The sequence below is a fragment of the Arachis hypogaea genome, chromosome 7, assembly GCF_003086295.3.
Source record: "Arachis hypogaea cultivar Tifrunner chromosome 7, arahy.Tifrunner.gnm2.J5K5, whole genome shotgun sequence".
NCBI classification, from domain to species: domain Eukaryota; kingdom Viridiplantae; phylum Streptophyta; class Magnoliopsida; order Fabales; family Fabaceae; genus Arachis; species Arachis hypogaea.
Window position 1 is genome coordinate 9,046,787 of NC_092042.1, and position 14,134 is coordinate 9,060,920.

At 36.2% G+C, this 14,134-nt stretch overlaps 1 protein-coding gene across 1 annotated transcript; it reads right to left on the minus strand.

The window, feature by feature from the left end:
* Positions 1 to 719: 719 nt before the first annotated feature.
* On the minus strand, positions 720 to 12,143 carry LOC112702363 (clathrin heavy chain 1). Its single transcript, XM_025753359.3, has 30 exons — positions 11,759 to 12,143; positions 11,183 to 11,387; positions 10,356 to 10,444; positions 10,181 to 10,259; positions 9,723 to 9,850; positions 9,413 to 9,511; positions 9,194 to 9,302; positions 8,723 to 8,802; positions 8,413 to 8,640; positions 8,266 to 8,331; positions 7,995 to 8,111; positions 7,643 to 7,840; positions 7,355 to 7,471; positions 7,131 to 7,190; positions 6,871 to 6,957; positions 6,665 to 6,748; positions 6,433 to 6,567; positions 6,283 to 6,345; positions 6,076 to 6,180; positions 5,875 to 5,987; positions 5,429 to 5,681; positions 5,216 to 5,352; positions 4,847 to 5,125; positions 3,763 to 4,765; positions 2,994 to 3,479; positions 2,722 to 2,892; positions 2,452 to 2,637; positions 1,909 to 2,031; positions 1,406 to 1,516; positions 720 to 1,224 (listed from the first exon to the last, which is right to left on the minus strand). Exons 1-30 carry the CDS (start codon positions 11,801 to 11,803, stop codon positions 1,054 to 1,056), a joined length of 5,127 nt encoding a protein of 1,708 aa, XP_025609144.1. The 5' UTR covers positions 11,804 to 12,143; the 3' UTR covers positions 720 to 1,053.
* Between the last annotated feature and the right edge of the window lie 1,991 nt (positions 12,144 to 14,134).

The following is a 14,134-nucleotide window of genomic DNA, read 5'->3' on the forward strand; positions in this document are numbered from 1 at the left end:
CATTAGTTCCACTTCTTTCTCCTCGAGATATTCGTCACATCGTGAGTGACTTGTCACATATCCTTCTATGCGATAATAGATCCTCTTAATTGGTAAAACAAATTAAGAGTGTAAAGTATGATCTCAAACCCTTCATTATTTTTTTTCTCATATTTATTCTTGATCTCACTTATAAAATTAATGATGAAAAATCATACTTTACTCCCTCAATTGTTAAAAAAAATGAAAAGCATCCATTTTTTCTTCTATGCTCGACTAGACAAGACGACGTCATTTTTTTAGTTTTGGTGCTAGACACTGAATGAAACAACACCATTTAATCTTAATAAACCATAAAATATTTTATCCTCACAAAAAATGTGACCATTAACATTAAATAACATCATCTTTTCAAACATTTAACATCAAAATTAAAATATCATCTCGTCTAATTCAGCATGGAATGAAGTGGAGAACTAATCTCAGCACCACTTTAGAATTTCACTTAGAGTTGTTAAAAATTTGTTATTAATAGCATAAAAAACCTGCAACAAAAGCAATGGCAGCTGATAATAAATACAGTTAAACATGAAATAAGTAGTGCACCCAAAAAAGGAAAAAAACGCCTCGCAAATTTTAAAACAATCTGCACACTAAAAGCAAGTAAGGTTGTAGTTAGAGGTTACACCAGAATGGAAGAATCGACTTAATTGAGGGTTCAGGACATGTGCACATCATGATGGGATTCAGAGTCGGTAAATTTTGGTATTAAACATTGGACGAGTTCATTTAATACAATAAAATGGTATTATACAGAATTTCATCAGCTAGCTAGGGCCAGAAGCCCAAAAAATGCCGCATCTACAAACAAAAAGAAACTAGAAAGACTATTATGACACGAACCACCACCAGAAACCTGAAATTATTTTATAAATTGAACCTAAACCACCACGCTAAGCAAGGAAAGAATACTGCACCAAAATCCCAGAAGAAATTCTATGCGACCGCCGAAGCTGCTAAATTACTCTCCATGAGGACCTAGTTCACACTAAACACGACATGGTTTGATACCTGTCAATAACTGCTACCCATGGGTGGCATGCCAAAAGGAGGCATTGGTGGCATCCCTAGTCCACCCATTTGAGGAGGGGGAGGAGGAGGACCATAGCCTCCTCCCATACCTCCTCCCATTCCAGGCATTGGTGGTGCGGGCAAAGCAAGTGGCAACAATTGAGCATACATGTTCTGCAACAGAAATCATATCCCAGAATAAGTAACCCAAGGGCCGTATTGAGAGTCAAGGATAAGGCAGCATTTTTGACAAAAGAAGGAAACAATTTTGAAAACTTTGCTTCCATGGAAGTCACAAGTACTCAACAAAGCCACGGCAAAAATTATATTAACAGAAAACAACCAAACCAATTACCTGTTGTGCAACAACATCCTTTTCCTCTTGCTCTTTAACCTTCACTTCATTCTGCGCTTCAATTTTGTCCTTCACCAGCTCATCAACCTTGCCAGTATATTCACGGATAAACTACAAAAGCAAAGGAGATCCGGTGAGAGAGTAGTACTATATGACAGAAATAATAATAAAAAAATGTGATAACCAATCAAAGAATTGATAGAACAAGTGTAAGACAACCACAAAACATCACTGGCATGCATAGAAGTTTCTATTATTTCCTCATTTACCCGCAAAGTGCAATATCAAAGTAACTGTTCAAGACTATCTATAGACTACCAAAGACCTTGCAAAGGCGGTCAAATCCACTATACCACCATAACTCCCTGAGATGTCAGGGAGGGGGAAGGAGCACTAATTAGTATGTAAAGTTTTGTAGCCTATTATCAACATATTGTAAGAGAATAAAATACATGTGAATCTAATTACAAGTGATACTACTCAACGGAACAGAAAATGCATACCTGCAAGAGATATGGGAAGGCAAAATCAATCATATTGTGCATCCAAGCCAGTTCAAGAACAATGTCAGCCCGTATTAAATCATAGCAAACGAAGAGACACGAGGCAAAGCATTCCTTCTTTCCCTGCACAAGTTTGAGAAAGAAAAGTTAGAAGACTCAATCGTATAACATAAAAGATTGGAATATCACTATATTAGCATTCAAATGGGCCATGCCAAGAAATATTAAATAACAATTCTTCAATCAAAAGTTTTTGACAGCAAGACAGAAAAGGATGTCAGAAGGAGGAGTAACTATAACCTTGACTAAGAAATTATTATCAAAACCAGGTGTCAACAATTATTCTGCTTGACTTAAAATTGCACATGCTACAAGTCGTACCGCTAATATGCAATTACCAATGTAAATTGTAAAAAGAATGGACATATAGTAACATTTCCATAAGATCTAGTGCCTTGTGCCATTACGCAGTGCATTAGCAGAGAATAAAAGGATAATGAGAGAAAATAAATCATCTATGCAATCGGAAACTGAACCTGGTACCTGATCAATGAAATAAACAAGCAACTCCTCCGCAAGTTCACGATCACCAGATTGTGAGGCTGTCTCCATGGCATCCTTATAGAGGTTATCCTTCTTTGACAAGGCAATAGACTGTTTCCACCTACCTGCCTTCTTGTAGATATATGCAGCAACACGCCGCATCTCAAGAAGCTCATGCTTTTCAATCTGCAGCATATAGTAATAATAATAATAAACTATTAGGTTTCTGTAATTGAAACTGAGCAGTAGTAATTAACAAATGTAGCCTACCTTTTGCGCAAGGCCTATTTGGTCGAAGTTATCATGCAAATCAATGGACTCGCGCAATCTATCATAGTCTTCCTCCTCAACATATATTTCATTCAAGGCTTCGTTAACAGCTGATACATTATTGCTTTGAACAGCAACCATGTATGGCTTCACAAGACGCAAATGACCGGCCTATGGTACATCACAGGGAAAATAATACAACACATTAGTATTATATACCGAGCAAGTGATGAAGCAAGACTACTAAATCATTCAGCTACTATCAAAGATACCTTTCGCATGATGTCAACAACACGTGCATGGTCCACACGAAGTGCTAGGACATTCAGAACATCATTAATAAGATCTGGATGTTCTTGCAGATAGAAATGGACAGCCTTGTAATATAATTCCACATTAGCAACTTTCACAATAACATCTTTGAATTGCATGTGGTCCCACGCTTCAGGTGAATGGTTCATGATGGTAGTTGCAGCATTATCAAACTCATCATATTGGATGTACAAATAGGTTAATTCTTTCCAGTGCTGTTGTTCGTCACATGCTCTAATGAGTTTTGGAATATTGAGACGAGTTGAGAATAGTTTGATATGCTCCATAAGTTTCTCAGGGCGGTATCTAGCATACAGAACTCCCAACTCAGTGAAGATACCCATATGTGCCCGTTCTAACCCTAAACCACTCTCCATGAGAGATATGAGCTCATTGAAGCAACCTCTATTTTGGTAATATTCACTGACCTCCTCCAAGTCATCCACCTACAAAATTAACAATATAGAATGACATGATAAGCATTGGAAATTCCATAAGTTCATTACCAGTATACCAACATCAAGCTCTTACGATAACCACAAAGACCTCAAGGCCTTGGTTCAACTTTTTATTCTAAAGGCCAGATCATTCAAAAACTCTAAACTGAAATCAGATTGCATCGTAAAAAGAACAACCTTCCCACATCAGTATACAATGCATTTAAATAACAAATTCAAAAAAGAGAGAGAGAGAGAGAGAGAGAGAGAGAGAAAAAACTAATCACTGTACCTGAACAATAATGTTGAGACCACATATCTGGGCCAGGCGAAATTCCTCCGCATCAACACAAGCAAAGCAAACTTCCTTCCATGTTTTTGCGCTGTTTGCTTTCCTTGCTGCATCAACAGCACCTTGGAACTGTTGCAGTTTTACTAGTGTAACAGCCAACTTGGCCCAGTTAGATATAAAGGCAAATATGATTTTTGCAGCCTCATACAATGCTTCATCAAACAGTCGATCACCAACATTTTGAAGATTAGCAACATTTGGCATGAGAATGAACTCCTCAATGTCACTAAGCCTATCAATCTTTGCATATGCATAAATGAGCTCACTGTCCACCTTGGGTTCTTTTGCTTTCTGCCTTACCATCAGCAAGTATTTAACCAAGTCATGGTACACATTGGCATCTTCAGCAGCACGGATAACATCCAAAAATTGTGTAGCATCATCTGCGCGTATAAATGACTCAATTGCATCACTTACTAGCCCTTCCCGGAGTTGAGCCTTGGCTACCTGACTCCAAACAGCATCTTCTTCAACTCTGAACGCAAACTCCACAGCTCTATCAATGCTGTGAATATTATCTAGCAAGACATCAACTGCTTGAACATTCAGGTTGAACTTCTTGAAAATAGCAAATGCTTCCTCATATAACTGAGCTTCAACAGCCATTTCTCCAACTGCAGGCCCGTCAAAATTATCCAGTCTATTGACATAATCCATTACTCTGGATGGATCAGCCTTAATTGCTGTCAATATAAGAAGATTCTGCAAATTAAAATTCCCACTGAATGCAGAATTCTGAAGCACAATCTTTTCAAGAAGTTCAATCAATTCATGCGGAAGATCAGCTGTCATGAAGGCCTTAACAGCAGCAGAAACTTGTTCAGGGCTCTTGCTTTCGGGTAAAGCAGTAGATACAACCTGATCAATAAGTTGCCTTCTGTACTCATTATCAGGGCTAAGAACTTTAGCCCACAGATCACCATCCATTCTCTCAACAACATATCTGTCATCACCATACAAGCATGTAAGTAATGAATCCAAAACAATAATTTTGTGGAAGAAATACCAAATATATACCACAAACCTCGCTTGGAGTTTGAACAAAGAATTTTTGTTTGTAACATTAATAAGTTCATCATCACATTGTCCCCGTCGATAGGCTACAACAGCCAAGGTGGGGTCACGCTTCTCACAATACTTGCCCACTACTCGTGAATCATAGTATGGGTTGGTCGTGAGAAAATGTTCTGGGTTGTTGTTGCTATCGATGATAATTTTACCCAAAGCATTGTGGACATGAACATCCTGGCTTCCCTCACTTACAAGATGCTCTAGGAACTGTGTGAGCAAGCGAAGACGATTCCTGCATACCATAAAAAATAAATAAACCCAGCATAAGAATCAGAAATGTGAATGCAAAGCAAGAAAACATGATTGGAGACAGACACCACACCTCTTCTCACATTCATCCACAAGGGGCTCCACTGGCAGTAGTGAGCGAACAGAAAGAATCAAGCCTTTTATAAAATCTTCTGGACACTCATCATCAAGAAGCTGCCCAACCACTAAAGGAGCGTTCCCTGGGTTCACCTAAAAAACAAGGCCAAAAAGTTATGAATAGACAGAGAGAGGGCATAACTTATAAGACAGAATATTGTGATGATACCTTCTGAACATAACCTTCAATGTAGCGAAGCATGTTGTTTGTGTATAGATAGTGTGTAAGATCTGGAACGAATCCAAAACGATCACAGACATTGATTAAAGGCCGTGCATCTGGAAGTTTAGCCTCCATCAGAAAGTTCTTTGTTTTCTCAGCATCATAGAAATTTGATTCTCTTGTCACGCGCTCAACTTCTTTGATTTGACCAGTTTTTGCTGCGGCCTCAATGTACTTGAAGTGAATCTCAGGATCCTCACTGTTCCATATTATTCACATACATACATTAGCAGAACTACAATGGAAATACCTCAAGGACAGAAGGAGTAAACTGACATCATACTAAGGCTAGTTATATCCAACAACTAAGCCATTTCCTAATTCCTACCAAGTGACATCAACTACATGGACCAAGCATGTCATCGTATCCTGTCATAAAACAAGAGTCCTACCTGGAGCTCAAATATGATCCAAGGAAGAAGTACAGTCCTTCATAAGACTTAAACTGCTCAAAAAGTTTTATGCAGCTGTCAACACCCAATTGCTCACAATATTCTTTAGCAACCTGAACAGACAGTCAGACACAAGCAAGCTTAGTTATCAAATTATATTCAGTAAGCTATAAATTATACAAGACGCTGGTACTTCTGTACCTGCACAATTATCTGCAAGTTGCCTCTAAGATTGGCCAGCAATAGGTCTTTCATGCACTCCAGTGCCCATTCTCGTGACAGAGTACCAAAAAACTCGACAAGTGACTGTAATAACCACATAGTGAATAAGTAGGAGGCAAAAAGCTTATGGTGCTGAAAATAACACACACACAGAGATGAGAGAACCCATGCAAAATGACTACAAACCTGAGGTTCAATTGCATGTGTATTCACAATCACACGCTTTATATCAGGCAACTCTGTGTAATGCTGCACCGAAAATAATGTAATGAATCATGAATCATAGGTATGACTTCTAAGTTTCAATTTAGAAAAATGCACATGGAAATTCATTACTTGCAAAGCTCGCACGTAAAGACCAGCCTTTTCACATAGTTGGGCAATACGAGGACGGTCATAATGGCTGAACATGCCATTAGCCAAAATTGCATCAGCAACATTGGGGAAAGTCACCAGATTTATCTCTAACACCTGAAAAACAATTCACAAAAGAGTTTGTTTCACTGCAGGGAGGGGGAAAAAACACTCGCCAAATTCAAATTAATGAATGTGAAACTAAAGGCAACACCTTTGTCTGAAGGAATGCATGCTCCGGTAGATTGGGCTTTAAAACATCTAGGAGAAAAGCTGTTGCCTCACGGATCAGGTTTCTCTGAAAAGATCAAGGAACCGCCAAAATGAAAATGACAATAATTTTCACAAAAGCTCAGTAGTAAAAGCTAGGATATCAAATAGCTATTCATCAAAATTGCTTGATCATAGCGGAAACCAAACCTGAAGAAACAGATCAGTTATAGTGTTGTAATCAACTGGGGAACCCCCTTCCATTTGAGACATCATTAATGCAAAATTAACAGCACCCTGCAAAACAAAATGAACTTATTGAATTTCTATAAACAGAAAAATTTAAGCAGACACTCTCAACTAATGCAGAGAACATGTTTATTAAGTGAACTACTACTTGCTACCCAATAGTTAGTTTAAACTCTAAATTAATAAACTACAATATAAACAACTGCAGAGGTTCTTCATACCTGAGGATCTGTCCGGAGGATTGTTTGAAGAAGGAAGAGGTAGTCAGGAGTGTACCCAACCTATCACAACAAAAAGGCAGTGCAAACTTTTTAAGCTCAAATTCTTAAAGTAAAATGAAAAGGCATGGACGTTATACTAGCTATATAGGTAAGTAAAACATCCACATGAAATAATAAAATTAAATTATTGGGAATCAAATATTCTTTGATAAGTAAACAGGCACCTGCTTGGAGTAAATCAGAATTTTATCGAACTCCCTCCTCTCAGCAAATGCGGCAACAACTTTTGGAGTTGCTCTGGCTTTGATATATATTTTTAAAGCAAGATCGTTGTCCACAGTCTAGAAGGAAAAAGACTTGTGAATATCATTATAAGTACACCATTTGACGCAATCAAAAGAGAAGGACTACTACATCAGGCAGACAATGAGAAAGAAGAGGGGAGGGTGCAAAAGCATAAAATTTATATAACAATATTTTTAATTTCTTCAAATTTTCTAAAGCAACCCAACCTTAACAAGATCTCCTAGCTCCTCACTGCACTCAAGCTTGTCCTCTGCCAACCAATTCTCCAAAAGATTTTTCTTGTTCTGGTTCACAACCAGCCGAGACAATTCTAACGACTCAAAGGCATTCAACTTCCCCCTCGTTAGAAGTGTTCCAAAATACTGCAACAGTGGAGGAGTTTGCCCAGCTTGCACAGGAACACTCTGAAACATATAGTGAATACTTCTTAAAAATCACAATCTAATAGACCAACCAAAAGGACAGTTGCAAAAATAACAGTTCCTGGAAAACAATGAAAGATTATACTCACTGCAAATGATGCAGCAGAAAAACTATAGACACAACTTAACAACAAACCTGAAATTTGGCAACTGTATCTGGCGTACGAAGGATTCCTTGCGGAGATTCAGCAGCAAGCTCAGCTGCTTCTTTATACTTTGTTTGGGCAAAGAGTTCATGAAATCGTTCCACTACCTATAGTTTCAACAGAGAACGTTAACATTTGGGAACTATATGAAACACAGAAAATTAACAGGCAACACATTCAAATTCTCAGCATCTGCATTGGCAACAACCCAAAGTTAGAAATATTTTTACTGAAGTTGAGTTCTACAAAAGAATGACATACCAGCTTCTCAGCCCCAGGAAGATTTCCTCTTTTGGCAAGATTAACCGCAAGCTCCAAATTGTTTAACTGTAATAATAGCCAGATGAAATTTGTTAAAGTGTGATTATATTTCACAGTCTACATGTTAGATGATAATCAGAAACCTACCTGGCCGCTGACAAAATTCACAATGGTTTGTTCATTGACAGTAGCCAATAACACCTGGCCTCTCCTGTTGATGGCATAAAAGCCTCCCAGTGACGTAGCTTCTGCTGTCAAAAATATTGGATCTGGACTAATTCTGTTTCTATACACAGCAGTTGCTGTCTCCAAATCATACACAAATAGTAGCCCAAGTTTGGTAATCACATAAATCAAATTGTATTTGTGGGATATCTGCCAAACAAAAAAAAAAAGCTCAAAATCAAATATCTGCATTGTTTATAAAATGACCGACACACAACAACTGCTTTAATACCTGCATTGCAACTGGAAAGTCATCAGCAAAATCCGGTGGGAAGAAAAGATCTGCCTGTTTCTTGGTAAATGATGGCTTCCCTGGAAACAAATTTGATAGATTAACAGGTTAGACTCCAGAGGAAAATTTAATCACAGCTAATACAATGATACAAAAAGTTCAATTTTAAAATATCCTATTCATCCTCGGGAGCCCTGACCGATTTCAACATACAGCTTATGGATTTATGGCATCAACTACCAAATGCAAGTTTACCACATGTCCTCATGAATTGTCAAAAAATTACTGCCTCTTTAAGTCATTACCCATCACGGCTACAAATGTTCATCATTATCAGTATCACTGGGATTTAAATTTGAAAAATCAGGAGAGGACAAGTAACTTGGTACTACAAGACACGTTTGTGTAACACCCGTGTTGCCATAGAATAAATACATAGGAGACAGGTGTGAGAGGCAAAAATATGCAGACCTGGCTGTGCACCCAGCTCAATAACATGCAACTTCGATATAATTTGACCAGCATTGAGTGTCTTTGAGGCAAAAGATATCAAAACTGAAGGATTATCATTTCCAGGAACCTGTCCAAAAAAAAAAATTAAATTTCATCCAACACATAGCAGTCAAAGTATGCAATTATTCAGGTGATCAATAAATAAGTGCAGAAGCGCATAATCATATCAAATCTCACCTTAAATTGAGCAAAGGATGCAGCATGAGCTTCAAGAGCCTGACTACGCTGCTGATCCACGGAGTAAAGTTGCATGTTTCCCTTCACCAATTGTGGCCTCTATGATAAAACAACAGCAAGCACAAATAAAGTAGATCAGGCTTATAAACATCACCGTAACAAGATAATAATTGAGGTACAACTATAGACGGATAATCCCAGCAACAATACATATAAAGACAAGAAAATATGAGCTAAAAAAAACTATGGCATAGTTGAAATGTATTCCACCTGACCTAATAATCTAATATAGTAGGCATCGGAAATATACCTCCGGTGAACCAGGAGCAATGCCAATCAAGACCAACCATTTTTCTGTAGGATCGCATCGGTAATTAATTATCTGGTTGTTGGCCAAATTGGCAGTTCTCTCAAACATCTTTACAGGCTCAGATTCACCTGCAAGTTACATTTATTTTTATTTTTATTTTTTGATAAAAAACAATTTCATTAAGCTGAGGAGCAGGATAAAACAAAATACAAAAGCAAAAACATAAAACAAAATATTTATCTAAAAGCATAGCCTTCCAATCTCTGAACATGAGGGAACTTCCCTATAAAGATCATGATTTTTACACCAACTAGATACTAGGCGTCTAATTCTATCCCATAAAACATGCTAGTCAATAACTTTCAAACAAGCTACAAGCACAATGAGTGAGAATATGCATACATGGGAAATATAGAAGGGCCAAAGTATTAAGGTTAACCATATTACTGTTATCTCACCTTCAATTGACCAGTGGTATACAGAGGTCTGTGTCACAAGACCCAACAACTTGGGTGTAATCCATTTCCAAAAGACAACCTACATGAGATAAGGATATTCATGAATATTAATATAATGATCCTCTGAACCCGTTACGTTACAAAATATACAAACGTACATGTAAATAATAGTTACCTGCTCTGGCATCTGATATGATTTCACCTTTGCTTTCATTTCAATATTAAATATCTGTAGGTGATCCTGGGTAGTCCCTTGCAGTTGGGCTTCAAAAGGAATTGTGTAGCTTGTCAGTGAAGATAACTCCAAAAGTAAAATAGTTGAAGCGCCAACAAAAGCACATGATGTAATCAAATAAAAATTTGAATACTACCCCTAAAAAAATATTTCTTTGTGTTTGTGTCTGTGTCTGTAGCTGAAGCGAAAACGCAAAAGCACATGACATAATCAAACACAAGATTGGAAGATTACCCAAGGATTGGACGCACTATGAACATTTTTTTTTTCCTACGTGTTTTTTGTGTGTGTACACACAGTGCATAATAGTATCAGTTAATTGCTTATTTTCTTTTTAAACTGGAAACCCAGTCACCCGTTTGTCAACATGGTAAATTTAAAGGACCACTAAATCTAATTGATATGGCGTAAATTGAGAATGATTAACGATTTAACAGAAGCAAATGCACCGAGGAAAAATATCTAACATGTAAAGTTCAGGGATCATTAAGAAATAGTCGAACTCTCAAAACATCTTTCAGAAGTTATAGTCCAACTCGCACATCATCTTTCTAAACTAATTCCTCATCTAATAAGAACATAGGTGCACGATTTTTTATCTTTTGGTTCCCTAAGAGCATAAATGGTAATTGCATTCCTTTTCCAAGAAACAATAGCTTAGTTTAATTTGAAAGAAAAATAAGCTAACCAAATGCGCATTGAATATAAGTAGCATTTCAAGGCAAAATCTCAAATTTAGGTGAAGACTACAAGAGACAATAACCTACCTTTCAACGCAAGGATTCTAGAATTTGGATTCATAAGAGCAGAATCAGCAGTGATAGGCCTCCTCAAAGGTTGATTTGGCATGTTCATATCAACGATAACCACGCTGTTCTGCGGTGCCGTCTCTCGAACGCATATATACTTATCTGACTCCATCGTCACGTGCGTGAAATTGATGAACTGCGGATTGATGCCGATGCTAGGCAACTGCAAACCACAAAAGCCAGATCACAAACCGAATCACATCACTCGGTTCACTAAATAGTCGAACGAATTCACCGTTAACAAAGCAACGATTCAAGCTCCTCGCTCTCCAGTCACACACAAAAATAACAGAATTTTAAAACGAAACGGCAAAATAGAACACGGATCTGCTCGAATTCAGAGTAAGGAAGCAAGTAAACTGGACTCGCATAGCATTTAACTTGAAATCCGAAATTGTGCTCAGTATAACAGTAAAAACATGGATAATTATAACGAAACCAAGTATTCTGATTTCAAATTCGAGAACTACAAGTGTGAATTGAGCTAAGTGAGCTTAAAAAAATGAAGCTCGCGAAGTTCAAAGGATAACTCACGGTTAGGGCTTCTTTCATGGTGATCGGAGCGTTTGCAGCCGCCATGGTGCCTCAGATCGAGAAGTAGAAGACACGGATCTGCGATCGGCGATTGAGTTCCGGCGACGGAGTGTGGAAGAGCGAATAGTAGAGATAGAGAATAGTTAAGGATCCAAATCGGTGAGAGATCTTGGGAAGAGTTAGAGAAAAGAGAAGACTTGGACCCTCTCTTTCAAAGGAGAGAGAAAGAGAGAGATGAGAGAGAACTTCGTGGAAATGGAAAAACGGGTTCTGACAGAAATAAATCGGGGCGAGATGGGTGAAAGAGGGTGGAATTGGAATTGTCTATGACTGACGAGACGAGAAAAAGAGGAGATCTCGTCTTAGGTGAAGATAAATTATTTTTGGGCCGGTAATAATGGAAAAAACAAAAATATCGTTAGTGGAAAGGACTGGAAAAAGAGTGTGGAGAGTAGAGAGACGGGTTATACGTGTCTATGTGACCATGGTTTTGCTTTGATCTATGTACACGTAGGATCTCTCGTCTTTTTCAAGTCCATTTCCTTTCGGTTAAAAAGAAAACATTAACAGCATTTCTCACAGAAGTTAACGTCTAATTAGTAATTACTCAAGTAATCACGTGCAATAAAAAAAAAAAAAAACTAAAAAATTTCTATTTTCCACAGGACTTCAACTTAATAGTAAAATCAAATTCTTATTAATAACCTAAATATCAACAAATCTAATACGAATAGATATGAATGAATACTATATCTAAAACTTGTTATGTACATATATAAAATGATTTTGTTTTCATTACTAATTCATTTTGGTATTTTGAGTAGATTAGCTGGAGAACTTCTCACAGCTAGAACTATGTAGTTTTATAGAGGCTTAAAAGAAAAACATACTAGATATAAAATAATTTAAAAAAAAAAGGAGGGGGGACAACAATTAAAAAACTAAGAGTCTAAAACGATCAAACTGAAATTTATATAATTTGTATCAAACTGAATTGTGTACACTTGAGCACGTCGTCTGAACTTCGTTTATGTATATCTCTAGTGTATCTTAACCTGCTAAGCATACAGGTAGCCTCTATGATTGCTATGTGCAAATGGGATTGAATTTAGAAACTATGTTAACTATTTTTAAATCCACCAAAAAAATCAATAATATAAATGACAATACTCTTTTGTGTTAAAAATTAAAATTATTTAATTAAACTTTTTTTATATAAATATGTAGTCAAATTTTAAAATATATATTAGTAAATGTTATTATTCTAGATTAATTATTTATTCTTTATATTTAATAAATAAGGGTCAAATATATCTAAAGTCTCAAAAATCTAGTTTAATGTCTCAGAATTGTCTCATATTTCAAAAAAATATTACATGTTAAATATTGAAAAGAGAATAACATTTTTTTCATTCAACTTAATATTTAATAATGGAGTAAATGACTTTTTTATTTTTGATTATTTGTTTAAAAAATAAAATGTCTCTAATTCGAAAAGTCATGACAGTCTCTAATCACCTATATAATTAGTCTAAATGCTCTATGTTCCTGAACTAAATAGCTCCTGATACATAATTAATTTACTGTTTAAAGAGAACATTTAGACCAATTATTGAAATTGTATGTAGGAGACTGATTAAAATTTTTTAATTATATAAGAGTGTTTTGTCTTTTTAGTAAATGATCAAGTATCGAAAAAGATATTTATGTTGTAGAATAAATAAATAAATAAGAGAAAATAAATATAAAATAAAAAAATATAAATAAAATTTATTATTAATTTTTTGTTGTAGAATAAATAAATAAAAAAGAAGAGATAAATATAAAATAAAAAAAATATAAAAAAAAATTTACTATTAATTTTTACTAATATTATTATCTCAATGTAATAGAGATAATTCATATATTAATATTATATAGGTGAGTTTTCTGATGTCTGGATATTAATGGTGGTCATGCTTTGACCACTAATAACATCATAACATCTAGCTCAAAGGATTCTCTAGGAATGAGCAAAATGACGTCGCTGAGGAATATGCAATTAAAGATAAACACAGTAACTCCAATAAGTTTGTTGGGAAGGTAATTTATGTAATTTTGCATTCGCAAAATAATTTTTGTTTCTTTTTTAAATAAAAGTCTTGATGTTTCACTGGATAGGAAGCATCACCATGGTGGAGCACCATACCAGTAAAAAATGAATGTGTATGCTCTTTTACTGAAATTCGAAACACCGTATCTTGGGACTTGGAGCCACTGGAAGAAATGGCAGTTAGAAGTGTCCGAAAGAACAGTGACAGCTCATCAGCGTCTTTGGCAGATTGATTAGAAAGAAGGGACGTGTTCTCATCAAATCCAGATTTTTATTTGGGCATG

Bases quoted from the DNA above. Each gene is read 5' to 3' on its own strand.
- LOC112702363 (XM_025753359.3), bottom strand. From the start codon at position 11,803: ATGGCGGCTGCAAACGCTCCGATCACCATGAAAGAAGCCCTAACC. The intron at 11,388-11,758 runs GTGAGTTATCCT...TGTGGTTTGCAG, and splicing joins CCATGAAAGAAGCCCTAACC to TTGCCTAGCATCGGCATCAA. The intron at 6,749-6,870 runs GTTTGGTTTCCG...TGATCTTTTCAG, and splicing joins TAACTGATCTGTTTCTTCAG to AGAAACCTGATCCGTGAGGC.